This window comes from Girardinichthys multiradiatus, chromosome 6 (assembly GCF_021462225.1).
Source record: "Girardinichthys multiradiatus isolate DD_20200921_A chromosome 6, DD_fGirMul_XY1, whole genome shotgun sequence".
Taxonomy (NCBI): Eukaryota; Metazoa; Chordata; class Actinopteri; order Cyprinodontiformes; family Goodeidae; genus Girardinichthys; species Girardinichthys multiradiatus.
The window spans coordinates 38,262,892-38,281,153 of NC_061799.1; the positions used below are offsets into that span (position 1 = coordinate 38,262,892).

Here is an 18,262-nt window from a genome sequence, read left to right on the forward strand (position 1 = left end):
TGCTCATGATGAGCGTATTCTTCTCACCAGAAACTTTTAGCAAAAGGCAAACCACTGTTGGCGAAACATAGATTCTTTAGTTGGGAAGGCAAACAAAGCGGAGCTGATATAATTTCTGTCTGGCCCAAAAAGCCATAAGATCCATCAAAAAGACTTGATGACCTAAACCGTAGTAGGGCAGGGGTCAGCATTTGGCAACTTGTGATAGATGGAGAAGTGTAACAGGCAAGAAAAATCTAACCTCGGCCAAGTTCTCTTAAAAGGTCTGCATTCAGCCCGAGGCTTCGCTGGACAGACGTGTTTTTTTTTTGTCTTTCCTGAAGGTTCAACCGTGGATCCAAAAGTCACTTTAAATTCCAATCAAAATCTGGTGCATGTGCAGCAGTTGCTCAGATCAAATTCAATTTCCCCATCAGAGTTTTCTTGTTTATAAGCCGTGCTTTTATGCTCCATTTATTAAATAGAACTTCCAAGCAAACTGCCCTGACAGCAGTACATTTACACACTGTTTTGTCAGAAATTAAACCTGGGAGACAACAGGTAATCATTCAAGTGTTGCAGAGGCAGCAGCTTTTAAAGCCAAAGAATTGTTTTGTATTGAACGAATTGCGTTCTGCTAGATGTCTGATTGTTTGCAGCTGCATTACCACCCGTTAGGTCTCTAGTTTCTTTTTTTTCCACCTTGGATTAACAGGAAATTTCAAATGGAAAATGAGTGCAGATCCTGTTTCACAATGCATCCTAAAATTAACAATTCATTCATGTCAAAGACTTAAGTTAGGTTACTCCCTTTGCTTTATGCACTTAATGGGACTGTTCAATAAGACAGCTGCAACTGGTGCTCCTGCATTCGAACCAGTTCTTTTTGCATCGCATCATTATAAAAGCTGACAGTAATCATTAATAATTGTAACTAATTTCTCAGCAATTCATGACTCATATACATCATATTCAATATTATTCATTCTGGTTCAAACTGTGAAACAATGAATCATTAACAAAATTCCCAATTCTTGCTTGATTGACTGGTGATTTATTCCTGGCTTAGAAACCAACAGAAAACATGACAAATTTCGTGCAGGAAATACGTATTTGTTCCTTTGCTGATTTTCTATGTCTGCTCACTTGCAAAGAAAAGCAGAGCCTCCTAATATTATGGTGGTTTCATTTTAATTTGGAGAGACAGAGTTTTAATGAAAATCTCTGAAAAAAGAAAAATTCAATACATAAAAGTTAAAAATTGGTTTGCATGTCATCGAAGGATTAACAAAACCAGAGTGTTGGCGCCCACAGATTGGTCATGTTCCCATGTTGCACGGAAATAAAATGGCTATTTATTAACATTTGCTCCTGAACTTGTTTGAAGCACACCAGAGCACAAAATCAATTTCTTAAATTCCAACATCTCCACCACCATGGACAGATCAAAGAGCTGTCAATGGACTGTAGAAACAAGATAGCAGATTTACACAATGCTAAGATGGGCTCAGAGAACATCAGCCAAAGCTTGCTAAGAAGATGTAAAGGGTGCTGTAAATGAATGGCCACTTTTATAAAGTTTCTGATTTATATTGGTTTTGACAGTACATTCACACTGATGTAAGTGTACTGTAAGCTGGTATAACTGCCACCTGTATAATTTTGTATATTTCTGGGATGTTTTACATCAACCAGCTGAAAAAACTGAGGGTTTAAAAATTAGCCTTGCAAGTTTTTGAAGTGTCTTTGGGCAAGACATTGAATGCCCTCGTTACCTCCAAGTACCTTACAGGTGTATAAATGATGATTTTAAAAATTAAATTATTGGCTGCAAACATATTACAAAGTACTGTGCCTGCTTAACCACATCATCCAGAAAGCACTTTTCAATTTCCGAAGCAGATAATAAGATCTGTTGCAGGGGTGCTTCATAAACGTGGAGTGCTTAGTATTTAAATGCAGTACAGAGCCGTTGCAGCCAACTGTTACAAAAAGGGAGAGGGAAGTCTCAGTATTCAGAGCATTTACTTTTTACACAGACTGTATGGAAGGCTGAGAGATGAACAGTAGATGAGAGCTAAAGATTTGCAGAAAATGGCAAATGGGGTTATTGTGATAAAGATGTTACCGTTTCCTTAATTAATTCTTCATCTAATAAAAACAAACAAGCCGGAAACCTTTCCACCCTTAAATCTGCTTACCTCCTGGGCTCCTCCGCAAAATGAATTTACGAACTTCATCATAAACAAAAATGAGAAGGCTGTACGGGAAGGCACAGAACCACCAAAGAATCCTGAGAGCAACAGGAAAAACAGAGTCAGGGGGGAAGCGTATTCAAAGAGGGTAGTCATAGGCATAGAGTGCAAATTGTTATATTCACTGCAGTCATTTCTGAATATTAAGGGCTAACAAGGTGGTGTTTAAGAAGATCAGAGACTTCATTTGAAGTCGAGAGTGACAGGCTAATGGCAGGCTATTAGGTCTGCAAGGCTTTATTTTTCGGTTCAGTGGAGATGTGCATATACGGTGCATACCTCATGGGGTACATGCGCAGGGCCACATCCATTCCAGGGCAGTAAGAGAGGAAGGCAGCCAGGGCCGTCTCTACAAACAGGCCAAAGATTAGGATCCTGTTCCTGTTTAACACAATTTTAAAAATGTGTTAATGAAAAGACAAGATTTATGTGCTATTAAGAACACTTCCAAAAATAAGGCAATGAAACGTCAACATAATGTGAGATTTTTATTTGGAGTCGATTGCTTCTTTATTTGATGAAACGAGAACATTTGTTTATTTATATTTTTTCCATTCTGTGTTTTTAAGTAAAGCATTTCCAATTCCTATAAATATTTATATTCCTATAAACTCTTATAAATTCTTATAGTTATAATAGTAATTGTAATAATAATAATAGTTATTAATATTATTATTTGCTCTGTATGCGTATTAGTAGTTGAAAAATTGTTTTGATCCGTTAAGATAAACCTCCTACTTAGCACTTGTACACCGACATCCCTGAGAGAAAAATGACAATCAGAAGAGTGCTGACACACTCTGACACACTAACAATAGAATTTCAAAAAAATCAATGGACTTGACAATAAATACTTTCCATTCATGTACAATTGTGTGATTCACATGCTCAATTTCTTTCATCACAATAAAAAATAACAATTCTGTGTCGATTACTTACTTCATGCCTTGTTGAAACAGAGAATTCCTCCTGGTTTTGCAGATGATCAGATCAGCCCACTGGACAACCACAATGCTGGAAAAGAAGGCTGTGTGGCAGGTGAATTCAATAATCTTCCTCCGTTCATAGGTCTGTAAAGTTGGAAACGCATGTTTTACTTGCTTTTCCATGAGAAACCCAATATAATTAAAGTCATGCTGGTGATTGTGTACTCCTGTTCCTTACCCACTGCTGCCCATAGCTGTCCTCCAGGTCGTTGACTTCACGGTCATCCCAGCTGATGCGGATGCCCAGCAGGTCTCTTGGGTGGAAGCCATTTTCAGCCAGAATTACAAAGTAGGTAAAAAAACCAGCCAAAGCCTGGATCATACCTAGAGGGAAGAATAACCACACCTGCTTGTTATTAAGGCATTAACACAAATCAATATATATATGTTTTAGGTAATTTCTACTAAAATTACCTAAAACAATTACCTAAAACAATATAATAAAGTACTTAATTTTCTGGGAACATATGATGATTTTACAAGTGTAAATCTGTGTTTAATGTCCATTTACAGCACAAGAGAGACTCTAAATGTAAAGAAAATAGAGACAAATGTCATGTCATGTTAGCATAGGAAATTCATTTATTGTCCATTAGTCGCTCCAAACATGATTCGTCATAATTAATTTTGGTTGTCTCAAAGTTTCTCACAAGTCTCACAGAAATTAAAACAATTTATTTCTATTCAAAATATATTATTCTGTCAAATTGTATTGACATGTATGAAAAACACTGGAGGAAATCTGCAGAAATGGCTTTTACATTGTTTGTCACGGTTTCTTCTGCTGTGGTTTAATGGCACCAGCTGTTGAGATAAAAATCATTTTTAATAACTGATCAGCTGCACTTAGCTTTTATGTGCACAAAGAACAGAGTAGAGAGGCATTATTCATACACCTTGAAGTTTTTTATATGTACACATCTTCAGTGTATTTTTTAGGATTTAATGGGATAGATTAACACAAAGTAGTGCATAATTTTGAAGTGGAAGGATACATAATTTCCACATTTTTACAAATAAATATCTAAAAGGTGTGGTGTGTGTTTTCATGTTATACCCATTAAACTGCAATTGCAGCTGCAAGCCTTTTGGGGTATGCCTCTACCAGGTTTGCACAAGATTTAAAATTTCCCCTGTTCTTGCAAATTAGCTCAAGCTCAGTCAGATTGAAGGGAGACTGTCTGTGGACATCAAATTTCAAGTCTTGCCAGACGTTCTCAACAAGATCTGTTCTATTCCAATGGTTCTAAATCCTGGTGCTCAGGTACCACTCTCCTACAGGTTTAAAGTGTTCCTTGTTGCAGCACAACCCCTTAAATTAATGGATTATTAACAGGCTACTGCAGCACATCTCATGCTGAGGTCATGTAATCATGTAAATAAGGTGAGCTGCAAAAGAGACAAATCTAAAAAAGGACAGTCCCACCCCACCTCACAATGGCTTCACTAAAGGTCACTGTGGCCATGGCTTCTTCAGTTTGCTGTGCAGAGCTGGCCTTCATAGTATTTTGTAGGTCAGTGTGTGCATCATCTGACGAGAGTGCCTTCTTTTAACATTTTCTACATGGCTTGTAAAAAAAATAAAATAACTGGGCTTCTTAGAGCTTTCTTTCAATAGTAGTTTTCATGGGTATGAATAATTTCCCAATGAGTTATAGTTAAACAGCCAACCTATTCAGTACTGTGGCCACATTTTTGTTTAAAATTAAAAGAACAATACAGCAACACTGTAGTGGTTAAAGGTCACAATACCACTAATCTAAAACTAAAAGTTCCAAAAAAGTAGAGATAATAATGTTACTTAATCTATTCAAATGTAATTTTCAATACTCCAGCTGGCAATAAATTGGAAAATGACCAGTGAAAAGAATTGGTTATTTATTATGTAGCAAATCAAACCTTAAGATCATGGAGGCTTATTATCGCTTTTCAAAAATCTTCACATTCAACCTAATCTCAAGACAGACTGTTCTAGTTATGTGGGTCAGGAGTAATGTTGCAGCTTGACAATGAAAGCGAACAGATTGTGCAAGGACCACATTTTCTGTAAGAATTTCTCTTTCTTGTTTTCTTGTGGTATGAATTAAACGTGACACAAAGGACTATTTGCATCCCACAAAATGGGAAAGACAAGAGAACATGACTGTCAAATAGGCCACATGTGTGTTGATCGTCATTAGTCAGAAAATGGCTACAAGAAAATAGCTACTTACCTAAACATCCTCATATTTCAGAGCAAGAATTAGAAAGTTCGAAACAACAGGAACTGTGACAAATAAGGCTGGACTATGATTCAAGTTTATCTTTCCACAATATACATTAAGGAAAATGGTAGTAGAAGTAAAATCTTCAAAGCTCCCTGATAGAGAACTGGAGTAAACAGTAGGAGTAAACAGTAACACCATGGTATTACCAATGCTCCATATGATCCAAACTGGCTGTCTGGAAGACATTCCAAGGAAAAGGTATTTTCTGTTCTACCATCACAAATGTAATTTTCTGGAGTTTGATCAACTTCTCTGGTTTGGTCAGATGGGACTAAGTGTGCCTTTCTGGAACAGACAGTCCAGATGGGTCTGGCATGAAACAATTGATGGATTTGTGGGCAAACACTTGCAAAAGCATGGTCGTGGTTCTGTGATGTTGTGGGCCCGTTCAAAGATCTTAGGAACCTTGCCGTAGTGCATGGCATCATGAACTCTTAAATACAGAACATTTTAAATACAAATCTGTTGGTCTCCGCCATAAACTGAAAATGGATCATCATTGGGTTTTACAGGTGGATCATTATCCAAAAAATACTTTGAAATCAACACAGAACACAAATCAACCTCCACCCATGCCCATCTCAGTACCCAGATCTAAATTCTATAGAAAACCTGAATGGTCCCAACTTGTGAAATGTTATAGAAGTGTTATGGTTGCGTGTGTGTGTGTGGTCCTGTGTGGTGTGAATCTCCCTGCTATTCATAAGGAGCTCTGCCGGTGAACGTGGCGCATAGTTGATCGCTGCGCACCTGCAAGCAATCTTCGGCTGCAGCGTTTAAGAGGAGCTGCTGGACAAGCATTCCCCACCTGATGGTCCACATTGTTGGAAACCTCGAGCCCTATGAGCCCCAGGTCAACGTTAATGACTCTAGCTTTGCTGAACTTAAAGCTATCCAGTCCTAAGTCTGCTCCTGTTGCTGTCACTCCCAGGTTCTTGAGATAACCCACCTTTCGGATTTACCTGCAGCTCTCTGAACATTGCTTCGCTTCTGGAAAACCCTCTTCAAGCCATTACCTACAGAACCAAGCCGCTCTGAGTACCTGCCTGCCCACTCACCCACGAACCAGCAGATTGTCCACGGATCGTAAAGAACTGATCACCACCAGGAAAGCACCGGAACTGTAAACCCTCCTCAGAACTATTCCCTGCACCAAGAAACAACTTTCCAGTCCCAGCCTTTAGCTCCAGCATCCCGAACCTGAGTTTAAAGGAAAATAAACCCTGTTAAAACTTTCTTTGTCTTATTGTCTGAGTAGTTCTGCAAGTGGTCTTCTATCAAAGTAGGGGGGTTGTAACTCATATAAATAGCAGGGGGTCCAACAATTGTGGCACCCCTGATTTCAAATAAAAATATATTTCTTAACACACTTTTGAATTTGAATATTTCTAATTTTTCAGTGTGCTACTTAAGCTTTTTATAAATCTTCAATAAAGGTACCAATAAAAACAGATGGTGCTGTATGTTTTTCTTTTTTTAAATGCCACAAATAAAACTAGTGCATGATTTCTGGGGAGACTGGACTCCAATATTGAACTCAGCAATATGAATATTATGTATTTACATAATAATGTTTTCATCCAGCACAGATATTTTGAGAAAAATAAAAGGGACATTACACTATATAAAAGGCTGTGTACAGTTTTAAAAATTCCTACTCCCTAAAGCTGCTTTGTCACTGTCAAATCCATATTGAGCCATTAATCACTCCAGACAATCATGTAAATCATTTCCCATCTGTCGTATGACAGCACAGTATAAAAGCTGAGTGTTATTAAGGAGCATTTAGGAAAATAAACATGCCAAAAAGACCCAGATCTCTAAAAAATGTATATTTTCAGGTTGTAATAACTGCAAACAGCTCTGTCCTTGGCCCTCTAAAACGTTACCTTTCTTCGGGAGTAAATGTTCCAGACACCTGACGACTGCAATATCACGAGATAGACTCTTATAATTTCAAGTTGGCGAGTCTGTCAAAATGAGCTTTTCAGCTTAATGTCTTGACATCTTTTTTCAGAATCTCATATGAACCGAACTGACTTGTTTTCTGACAGAGAGCCTTGAGTTGATATGTTATTAATTCATGTTTAATGTGTTGGTAAATAAAAACACCCCACTGTGCCTAAGGGTGGTACTGAAAGCAACATACACTTTGTTATAATAATCACAACACTGCTACTAATCGGCTGCATGGTGGCTCAGTTGATAGTACTGTTTCCTTGCAGCATAAAGATCTTAGGTTGAAATCCTGGCCTATGTTCTTTCTGCCTAGAGTTTGCATGTTTTCCCTGGGGGTTATCTTAGGGTACCCCGCCTTCCTCTCCCTGTCCAAAATTCAAATTGCTCCTAATAGTGTGTGTGTGTGTGTGTGTGTGTGTACATGGATGTTTGTCCTGTGTATCTGTGTGTTGTCTGCCATGGACTGGCGACCTGTCCAGGGCGTATCCCGCCTCTCACCCAAGGATGCTGGAGATAGGCACCAGCAACCCTGCAAGGATAAGCGGGTAAGGACAAGGGATGGATTAATGGATATTTATAAGACTTTAAGAACTTAATGTGTCTAGTGCACCATAGTCTTACCAGTAGCTAATTTAATTCCCACATTACCTCACAAAGCATTAAACACTGTTGCATACACAATTTGATTATAGTTAAGTCAGGCTGCCACAGATTTTGGACAGAAAATCCTGCTCTTACATGCCATATATGCGGCACATGTATAAACACATGTATATTTAACATGTGCACAAGTGCTAAAAAAATCAATTCAACTGCGACTCAAATATTGCAACAATGACACCTAAATAACCTTACTTAATCTGGCACTATGATATCTAGAGATTTCACTCATCTTGGTATGCTGGATGCTTAAAACTGATGTAAAACTAAAGGCATTAGTTACTATCTGATTAATTCAATTAATAATTATCTCACCATAAGGTGACGTTCATAGAACATGACAATTTCATTCCCATATGGTCAGGTAATCCTCTGTTAATAAAAAAACTATTAAACAAGACAATGACATTATAGCAAAAGCAACGCACCCGGTCATGATGATGAGAAATACTATGAATTCCACATATTGATCCCAAAAAACATGCAATATTCAGAGTGGGAGTGCATCAACAGTGAGACGTTATTTTCTAAGACATGATTGGACCTAATAATCCACAAAATCCTCTTTATTTCCTCATGCTTAGACCCATGTAACATGTTTTCCACGTTACATGGACCCACCACCATCCAACAACCACTGCCATCCAACCCCACCGTAACCCCCATCCACCAACCACACCAGGTCAAAACGCACCAAGGAGATTGGCAGCCCCCTGGAATACTAGTTAAAGGAAGTCAAAAGGTAGAATATATACTTGCTCCACCAATGCTAAATGGACTGAACTTATATAGCACTTTTCCAGTCATACAGACTGCTCAAAGCGCTTTACACTACAGCCACATTCACCTAATTGCACTCACTAACACTCACACATTCATACACCGATACGCAGATCAGTAGGCAACTTGAGGTTAAGTGCCTTATCCAGGGGCACATCGACCTATGACAGGAGGAAGCTGGAATCGAACCCACAACCTTCTGATTGCAAGACAACTACTCTTCCTACTGAGCCACAGTCCTTTGCCCATTACCTTGCCATCTGCCACCCCTCAGTTAGATCCCCACTCATCGCTTGACCCCAACAAAACTGGCCATGCTGCCAAACTGACCCACAGTTCCACACCCAGGTCACCCAACCCCAAGGGATACCACCAGGAAACAACCATTCAGAGACCCCGGCAACCCTGGGCCACGACAACACCTGTCCAGCACCAGGCGTTCTTTCAACCCCCGCTGTCTGAACATTTCGAGTATGATTTAATAGATTTGTGATGCTGTTCCTTTTTTAAACTCTGCTTTTGTACTTGGCAATCCATAGGTGCCACCTATGGATCCCCTCTTTATTTACACATTTCCTTCTGCCGGTCCTCCAGCTGTAATGTCACATAGGTCTTTTATAAATGTGATTTGCCGTGTCTTGCAAGAATTCCGCCTCTATTTTATGGGAATTAATGCCCAAAATTGATGCTCATTGCTGGTTGTTCTGAGCTTGTTCGGTTTTAAATGAAGCCCTCTCGTATTTTTGCCCTGTTTAATAGCGTATGATATTGGGCCAGCCTTTCCTCCTTCACTATTCCCAAACCAAATAAAACCAGAGATAAGAAGCACGTGTTCAAGTGAGGCTCCAACCAGTAAAACATGACCAAGATGAAGTTGTGCTAATAGCTGCACTTGCCTCTCTCAATTTGCTGTAAATGTCACAAGAATTACAGGAAAACCAAAAAATGTCTGCTCACCTCTGGATCTATTTCTGTAACTGCACCTACCTAAACATTTACAGGTGCCAGAATTTATGATAAATGTCAGTAGTTAAAGTTTTTATGACAGAAATGTTTACTATGTCTATAAAGTCAACACAAGAGCCCTGTCATAGTGATTTAGGTGTAAGATCTGTTGGTGAGAAGGGTAATGTATTCAGGAGAACAGACCTATCTGTCCGTATGCCATGCTGATGAGACGTTCATTGACCAGCTTGTCGGTTTTCGGATTTCTTGGTTGCCGCTTCATGATGTCGCTCTCAGCCGTCTCATAAGCCAAGGAGATAGCAGGAACCTGGAAGAACAGGAGAGAAAGAGCTGACTTTCCACCAGTACAATAAACATGAAGGAATTTGTTTTTGCAGCATCGCTAAAAAGGCATGGTTGACCAGACATATTGCTGATATAATCATGCAATCACTGTGCAGGAGGAGAAGAGACATAAAGAGGGCAAAAGGAGAGGAAAGAGAAAGCGACGACAATTGCAGAGAGAGATGTGGAAGAGATGCATTTCAGGACATTCATAAAACAAAGGGGTAAAAAGGTCCCTGTAATAAAGATCTCATATTGGCTGAGTTTACTAGGTGAGCGACAGAGCAATATGTTTAACTTGGGGAAGGAAATCTCCAGGACTTAGGTGGGATTTGAGGTGGGGACTTGGTACTGCTTGAAACTGAATACACGTCCTGTGTAGCCTGCAAATCCAGTTTGTTTTGGTGTTGCTCTCCTCTGACCTGCAGCGGTGAAGCAAGATGGAACAAAATGTCTGGCAGTTATTTTTATAATGTATATATGCTTCTAAAAGTGCATGTGGAATGGTATTCTGTCTTCAAATCTCTCATGAAGCGTTCCTAAGCATGCCAAAGATAATAAACCTTCTATTTCAGTCATTCTTTCCCATGATTGCTAAAAATAATGAGAGCAGACTCCATGTGCTGCTCGCTGCTGCAAAATCTCTGCAGTCCTCCGGTCTGTAGCCAGAAGTTGCACTAAGCTGTAAACATGCTGTTAACACTATTACATGCAGACATGGGAAATCAGTCATTTTAACTGTGTACTTTAGCATAAACACTTTTTCTATACTTCTGCATGAAGATGTCCTTTGTTTCATGATGGTTTAAAAGGTCCAGATGTTCATTCCACTTACAGGTGTCACAGTAAATGGCTGGGTTATTTAATACGCTAATCAGGAGAACAAACTAGATCCCCAGTATCCCTTATCCTACCCTAAAAGGTAAATCTGGCCAATAATAAGGCAGCGCTATCCTGTGCACGAAAACAGAAGATATTCATCATTAGCATCAGCAAGGTAATATGCTTTGATCACATTCCCCTTTGTCTTTACAGTGCTTTATCAAACTATTAATTTCTCTTTAACTTTTCTACATTTTGTCACATTATACTGATACATTTCAATGTGTTTTTATTAGGATTTAATGTGGTAGACCAACTGAAAGTAGTAGAGAATTGTGAAGTGAAAGGTAAAAGATAAATGGTTTTGACATGTTTTTGCGAGTAAAGATCTGAAAAATATGGCCAGTTGTTAGCACCTTTGGGCTGACTCAGTTTTACTCAGGGGTAACTCTGGTACCTTCCTGAAGACCAAGAAACACGGCAGACATGTCAGGGTTAAAGTTGTGGAGAAATGTAAAGCACCGTTAGGTTATAAAACAATAAATAAAACAATGGAATGGTTTAGAGCTATGTTAGACTTGCCTGGTATAGTCAGATTCTGTGGAAAGATCTATGAATTGCTGTTCACAGATCCTTCTATCCAATCAGCTTGAGTCATTTTGTGAAGTAGAATGAGCAAAACTGGTGGAGTTTTACCCCAAAAGACTTGCAGCTGTAACTACAGCAATAGTTGGTTTTACAAAGTATCCGCACCAAGAGGCTGAGAACAAAAGCACGCCCCACCTTTTCTGTTTTATTTATAAGAAATGTTGAAAACCATGTAACCTTCTACTGCACAATAATAGATGGATGGATGGATGGATGGATTAATGTAAAGACTTGAAATGCTTGCTGTTAGTCTCAAGTGCACAATTATAATGCATCTACATACTGATGTTTAACTCCAGCTTGGTAGTTTGTACCATTTGCAGCTGTTTTGATGGCTGACAAAATGCAAAAATTAAAGTAATGAGCACAACAGTCCGTCTGAATTTTTCATTCTGTGATTCCTTTCTTTCTGTAATGATGGATTACGCCCCTCCGGCAAGCAGCATGCCAGCAACTCTTTTTGTTGCAACTGGAAATACAAAGCAAAGACTGGCATCTGGAAATGGCAGGCCTGTGAAATGTAAATCTGCATGTGAGTGTCACCCGGCCTTTGTTCTGCTCGAACAAATGGACGTTGGCACAAAGCCAAGAGCAAATTTCCTTCACCGATAGAAAAAAACAAATTAAACCAAACAGTTGCTCCTTTTTCTTACCTCCAGGCTCTCATATTTGACACCAGTAACGCAATTTCCCTTAATGTCACCTTTACCTTGCCTGTAGCTATGCAACATGCTTACAATTAGCACCCTTTCAATGGGCAGAACTGCTAAAATCAACCAACAATTAAAGGATAATTCAGTAAAGAGAGATAAATGTGAAACATTTTGTTGGATGTAATTATGTATTAGAGCAATAAAATTACAATAAAGTCACACGGAAAGTTAAGAATAAGCAATAAAAAGACTATAAAGACATAACCAGAGAAAAAGTGAAATACTACAGAAAAAGATTATTACTGGCATCACTGCACAGAGGATTTTTTTTCCACTGCTCACCATGTCGGTGCCCAGGTCGATGCAGAGGATGGTGACAGTTCCCAGAGGAAGAGGAACACTAGCGATGATGAACAGGAGGAAGGGTGAGATCTCTGGTATGTTGCTGGTTAATGTGTAAGCAATGGACTTCTTCAAGTTATCAAAGATGAGACGACCTGTGCACAATCAGGAGAAAGTGTTTTTAAGTAGCAACCTTAAATGTTTGTACAGTCATCTATTATTAATAGATGACTATACTATATTATTATTCTCCAAACTTTGCACCCCCAGAATAAAATACCAGCTTTTTTTGACAAAAAAAGGGGACAAAATACTTTTCTGAAATGCCTTTTCCTCAGTTTTAGCATTGGGGCTCTTGAGTTCACATCTTCATTCAAATATAATAAATCTGATGTACATTTAAAAATAAAATTCACCTCTTCTTGTAGGGTTTTCCTTACATCTGCATACTTTGGCTAAAGTGGTAGTTTGCAAACAGGCTACAAAGGTTTAAATGAATCTCAGAGTAGAAACGTATCAGTCAGGAAAGGAGTGCAAAAAAGACATTAAGGTACATAGTGAAGACAGCCAACATTAATTGGGAAAAGAGACAACAGTGACATTACAAAATCTAGATGTTGCTTAAAAATTGATGTAAGGACAAGACAAAAACTGGCCAAGGAGGGTGCATAAGGCAGATGGGATAACTGAAGGAGCTGCATGAATCTGTGACAACAATCTACTGTATTTTCCATATCTGCACTAAGAATTAGCGGTGGTAAAGAATGAATCTTTTCTTCCAAACAAATTTTGCTGAATAATGTCTCTAATAAAATCAAACTTTAGAAGTTTAGGTCACAATTCCAAATTGTATTTTTTAAGTAAAAGCAATACTGACCACCACCAAAAGATCACTATGCCCACTGTGTACCATAGAGGTAGTTGCATCCTGCTGTGGGTTTACTTATCTTCAAATAGAACTGTGTTTTTTGCCAAGATCGGTGAAATTCTAAATTATTTCAAATACCAATTAATTTTGACCCTAAACTTTCAGGTGTCTGACAGAAAGCAGAAGATGAAGATGGACTTCTTTTTTCAGCCTCACAGAAAGTCCAAGCATATATCCAAATCAACAAATGCATGACGTCATGAGAGGAAAACTGAAGTTTTTGAGTGACCAGTCAGAGTCCAGAATTAAATCTAATGGAAAATTTGTAAGAAGGCTGTGGGTGAAATATGTCCTAACAATATGATAGATCTGGATAACCTTTGCAAGCTAGAGTGGGAAAATATTGCAAAGACAAGATGTGGTATGCTGGTTCACTCCAACCAATATGGGCTTAATGTTGAAACTAAGGTGGTGCACACATATACTACCAAGCTATTGCAGCTTTTCTATTTTTATTTTTTCCCAAACAGGGTCAATATGTTTTTAGTCGAACCATATGATAAATACGTAACATTAAAGGTGTAACAGGTTTTGAAATGATTTATCATGGTTTAATTTTTCTGTATTAGAAAACTTGTCTTTTTAACAGGGACAGTGTACAGTTTTGAGATCCACTGAAGTGTATATTTTGAACATTCTTTTCACCGTTTTCCTCTCCTCATTATGTGTAAAAAAAATTCTACACACTTAACAATACCTGTTAAATGCTTTATCAGCATAACCTCATTAGAAATAGATTTTCCTAGACTATATTAGGCAACCCAAGTTCAATTAAACGGCTGTCACCCGAGGCAAGTCTCAAGTCCCATCTCATGCCTGTCAGTGTACCGCTCAAGTTAAATCTCAGAGTGCAAAGCCATGTCACATTATATCTTCAGTATACTGTTCAAATTACACAGAACTATAAAGTGCTCCTTTTAATTCCATACGGGAAAGACATCCTAATTTACAATCCGAGTTGCAAAATAAGTACAATTTAAAAATGTAAAACTACTAATGCAACACAAATGAACATAGACTTCCTGTCTGACATCAAAAAATGGAAAAATGAACAGAAATGGAGCAATAAATCAAGAAGAATATTGTTGACTTCTACAAGTCTGTGGTTCATTTCACAATTAAATTTCAGGATGCTTGAAGGTGCCATGTTCATCTGTTCAAACAATTATATGCAAGCATAAAAACCATGGGAACCTTCAGTCATCATACCATTCAGAAAGGAGTAGATGTTGTCCGAAATATGTTTTGGTGCAAAATGTGTGAATCAACCCCAGAAAAATGTGAAAAAAAATGAAAGACTTGTTTGCATTCCACAGTAAAATGTGTCTTACCAACGTGAATTGAAAGGCTACTTAGCAAGGAAAAAGTCATTACTCCAAAAGAAACATAAAACGCCTAATTACACTTTGCATATGCACTCAGGGTCAAATATACTTTTGAGACATGTTCTGTCAGCAAGTCACGGTTGTCAAGGTAGTCATTGTTGTCAGGGTAGTCATTGTAGTGAGTGTTTTGTGACTTTTTGTACCACGTATTTACCATGCAGCCAGAAGTTTGGCTGCACGGTGGCACAGTTGGTAGCACTGTTGCCTTGCAGCAAGAAGGTCCTGGGTTCGACTTCCGGCCAGGGGTCTTTCTGCATGAGTTTGCATGTTCTTCCCGTGCATGTGTGGGTTCTCTCTGGGTACTCTGGCTTCTTCCCACAGTCCAAGTGTGTGTCTATGTTGGCCCTGCAATGGACTGGCTACCTGTCCAGGGTGTACACCGCCTCCCGCCCATAGACTGCTGGAGATAGGCACCAGCTTCCCTACGAAACCCAAATGTAAGAAGCGGTAGAAAATGACTTACTATTTGCTGACAAGGTTCAGCTATAGCTAAATAATGAAGAACAGTGATTCAAAAAATTCAAGCTTTCACAAAAGTCGGATGACTTTTGACACTAAAACTAATTGTTTTACATTAATAAATCATTCCTGTACTTTAGGTGAACACAAAAATTCGCAAACTACAAAAATCCTTTTTCAAGTTTAACAGAAATGTAAACGTCTTGAGAGAGCTGTGATTCCAACTTTTCTTTTTTTGGTTTTTATTTTATTGATAAACTGGAACATCAGCTACCCTTTTTAAACCACTGTAGACCTTTTGAGCAGAAGTCAGTTCATATTTTGGTTTAACGTATAAAGGAAAGATTCGCTTTATACCACAGAGGCTTGTTGTTCCTTCACCATGCATTATATGTCTGTTCTGACACAGTTTGAGTTTAAGATAAGCTTTCTTTTCATGTCAGTTTATTTTGATTTAATGAATTTATATGAAGCCAAATTACAACTAATGTTATCTGAAGGCCCTTTAGAAGACAAATGAGATCAATTCATATCCAATTTCAAGGGATCCAGTCATGTTCAAATTCAGTTTAAATCATTCCATTTTATTCTTGCACTGGGTCTTCTTGCACCATTTCATTGCTGCGTGTTGCCATTTAGAAACACAGCTGCATACAACACTGTGTTTCTGAAAACCCTTTGAATATCTGCTGTATTTGGCTCATCAAGGACCACTTTCACAAAGGATGACTGCTGTTTGTAGAAGTTCTTATGATTGTAGATCTGAAAACATCAGCTGAAGGAAAACTCAACCAATAAAGATCAACAGCGCTTAGACTGCTGCTTCAACTTCATGCTGATACAAATTATCAGGTTGTACTTGCTTGTTCCATAGACTGTCTCTAAATTATATTGCTGTTTGTCGTGGGCCACTGCTCAGTGGCTTCATGTTCAGTAGTTTGTCATCAACATCGCTGTTGTTGCAGAGATAGCAATAACAGAAATTAGAAAACTGGATAGAGACAGACAGTGATACTGGTCTTATTGTGCAAAATAACACTTTTTAAGATCTGGTATCTGGTAGTTCTGGTTTGTTTACAAAATAATCAGCACTTGACTGACCAGAGTAAGAAAACCATATAGATAAACGGCAGTGAGTTGTGAGCCACTCAGCATCGTTACTGAGAACTTATACATTGTCTAGGAAATATATTCATACTCCTTGAACCTTTTCACATTTTGTTACATTACCACCACAAACGTTAATGTATTTCATTGAGATTCTTACTTCTGGTGTGATGTCAGATTTGATGGAGAGTGTCTGTGAACATCAATTTTTAATCAAGCCACAGATCGTATTTAGGTCTGGACTTTGACTAGGCCATTTTAATGCATGAATCTGCTTTAATCTAAACTGTTCCATTGTTGCTCTGGTAGAATGCTTGAGGTTCTTGTCCATCTGGAAGGTGAACTTCCATCCTAGTCACAAGTCTTTTTTAGCTTCTAGCAGGTTTATTTTCAGGATTGTCCTTTGTTTAGTTCCATTGATTTCCCCATTAACTCTGAGCAGTTCTCACAGCATCATACCGCCATAACAATGTATTATGGCAATTCCAACAAAATATATTTATGGCTGTGGTTGTCAAATTAAACAATTAAACAAATTAATTATATAAATAGTTCTACCATTCACAGTATCTGACACATGCAGGTTAAATACAGGGGTTGGACAATGAAACTGAAACACCTGTCATTTTAGTGTGGGAGGTTTCATGGCTAAATTGGACCAGCCTGGTAGCCAGTCTTCATTGATTGCACATTGCACCAGTAAGAGCAGAGTGTGAAGGTTCAATTAGCAGGGTAAGAGCACAGTTTTGCTCAAAATATTGAAATGCACACAACATTATGGGTGACATACCAGAGTTCAAAAGAGGACAAATTGTTGGCGCACGTCTTGCTGGCGCATCTGTGACCAAGACAGCAAGTCTTTGTGATGTATCAAGAGCCACGGTATCCAGGGTAATGTCAGCATACCACCAAGAAGGACGAACCACATCCAACAGGAATAACTGTGGATGCAAGAGGAAGCAGTCTGAAAGGGATGTTCGGGTGCTAACCCGGATTGTATCCAAAAAACATAAAACCACGGGTGCCCAAATCACGGCAGAATTAAATGTGCACCTCAACTCTCCTGTTTCCACCAGAACTGTCCGTTGGGATCTCCACAGGGTCAATATACACGGCCGGGCTGCTATAGCCAAACCTTTGGTCACTTATGCCAATGCCAAACGTCGGTTTCAATGGTGCAAGGAGTGCAAATCTTGGGCTGTGGACAATGTGAAACATGTATTGTTCTCTGATGAGTCCGCCTTTACTGTTTTCCCCACATCCGGGAGAGGTACGGTGTGGAGAAGCCCCAAAGAAGCGTACCACCCAGACTGTTGCATGCCCAGAGTGAAGCATGGGGGTGGATCAGTGATGGTTTGGGCTGCCATATCATGGCATTCCCTTGGCCCAATACTTGTGCTAGATGGGCGCGTCACTGCCAAGAACTACCGAACCATTCTTGAGGACCATGTACATCCAATGGTTCAAACATTGTATCCTGAAGGCGGTGCCGTGTATCAGGATGACAATGCACCAATACACACAGCAAGACTGATGAAAGATTGGTTTGATGAACATGAAAGTGAAGTTGAACATCTCCCATGGCCTGCACAGTCACCAGATCTAAATATTATTGAGCCACTTTGGGGTGTTTTGGAGGAGCGAGTCAGGAAACGTTTTCCTCCACCAGTATCACGTAGTGACCTGGCCACTATCCTGCAAGAAGAATGGCTTAAAATCCCTCTGACCACTGTGCAGGACTT

At 39.0% G+C, this 18,262-nt stretch overlaps 1 protein-coding gene across 2 annotated transcripts in view; it reads right to left on the reverse strand.

Annotated features, from left to right (window-relative positions):
• Nucleotides 1-18,262, reverse strand: part of atp1a2a (ATPase Na+/K+ transporting subunit alpha 2a) — a 69,500-nt gene that overhangs the window by 5,575 nt on the left and 45,663 nt on the right. For both annotated transcript variants that reach the window (XM_047367042.1, XM_047367041.1), the window contains 6 exons: nucleotides 12,642-12,796; nucleotides 10,036-10,159; nucleotides 3,399-3,544; nucleotides 3,174-3,304; nucleotides 2,514-2,615; nucleotides 2,181-2,272 (listed from right to left, as the gene is read on the reverse strand). In XM_047367042.1, the coding sequence (XP_047222998.1) occupies nucleotides 2,181-2,272; nucleotides 2,514-2,615; nucleotides 3,174-3,304; nucleotides 3,399-3,544; nucleotides 10,036-10,159; nucleotides 12,642-12,796 (750 nt within the window). The remainder of the gene's footprint in view (nucleotides 1-2,180; nucleotides 2,273-2,513; nucleotides 2,616-3,173; nucleotides 3,305-3,398; nucleotides 3,545-10,035; nucleotides 10,160-12,641; nucleotides 12,797-18,262) is intronic.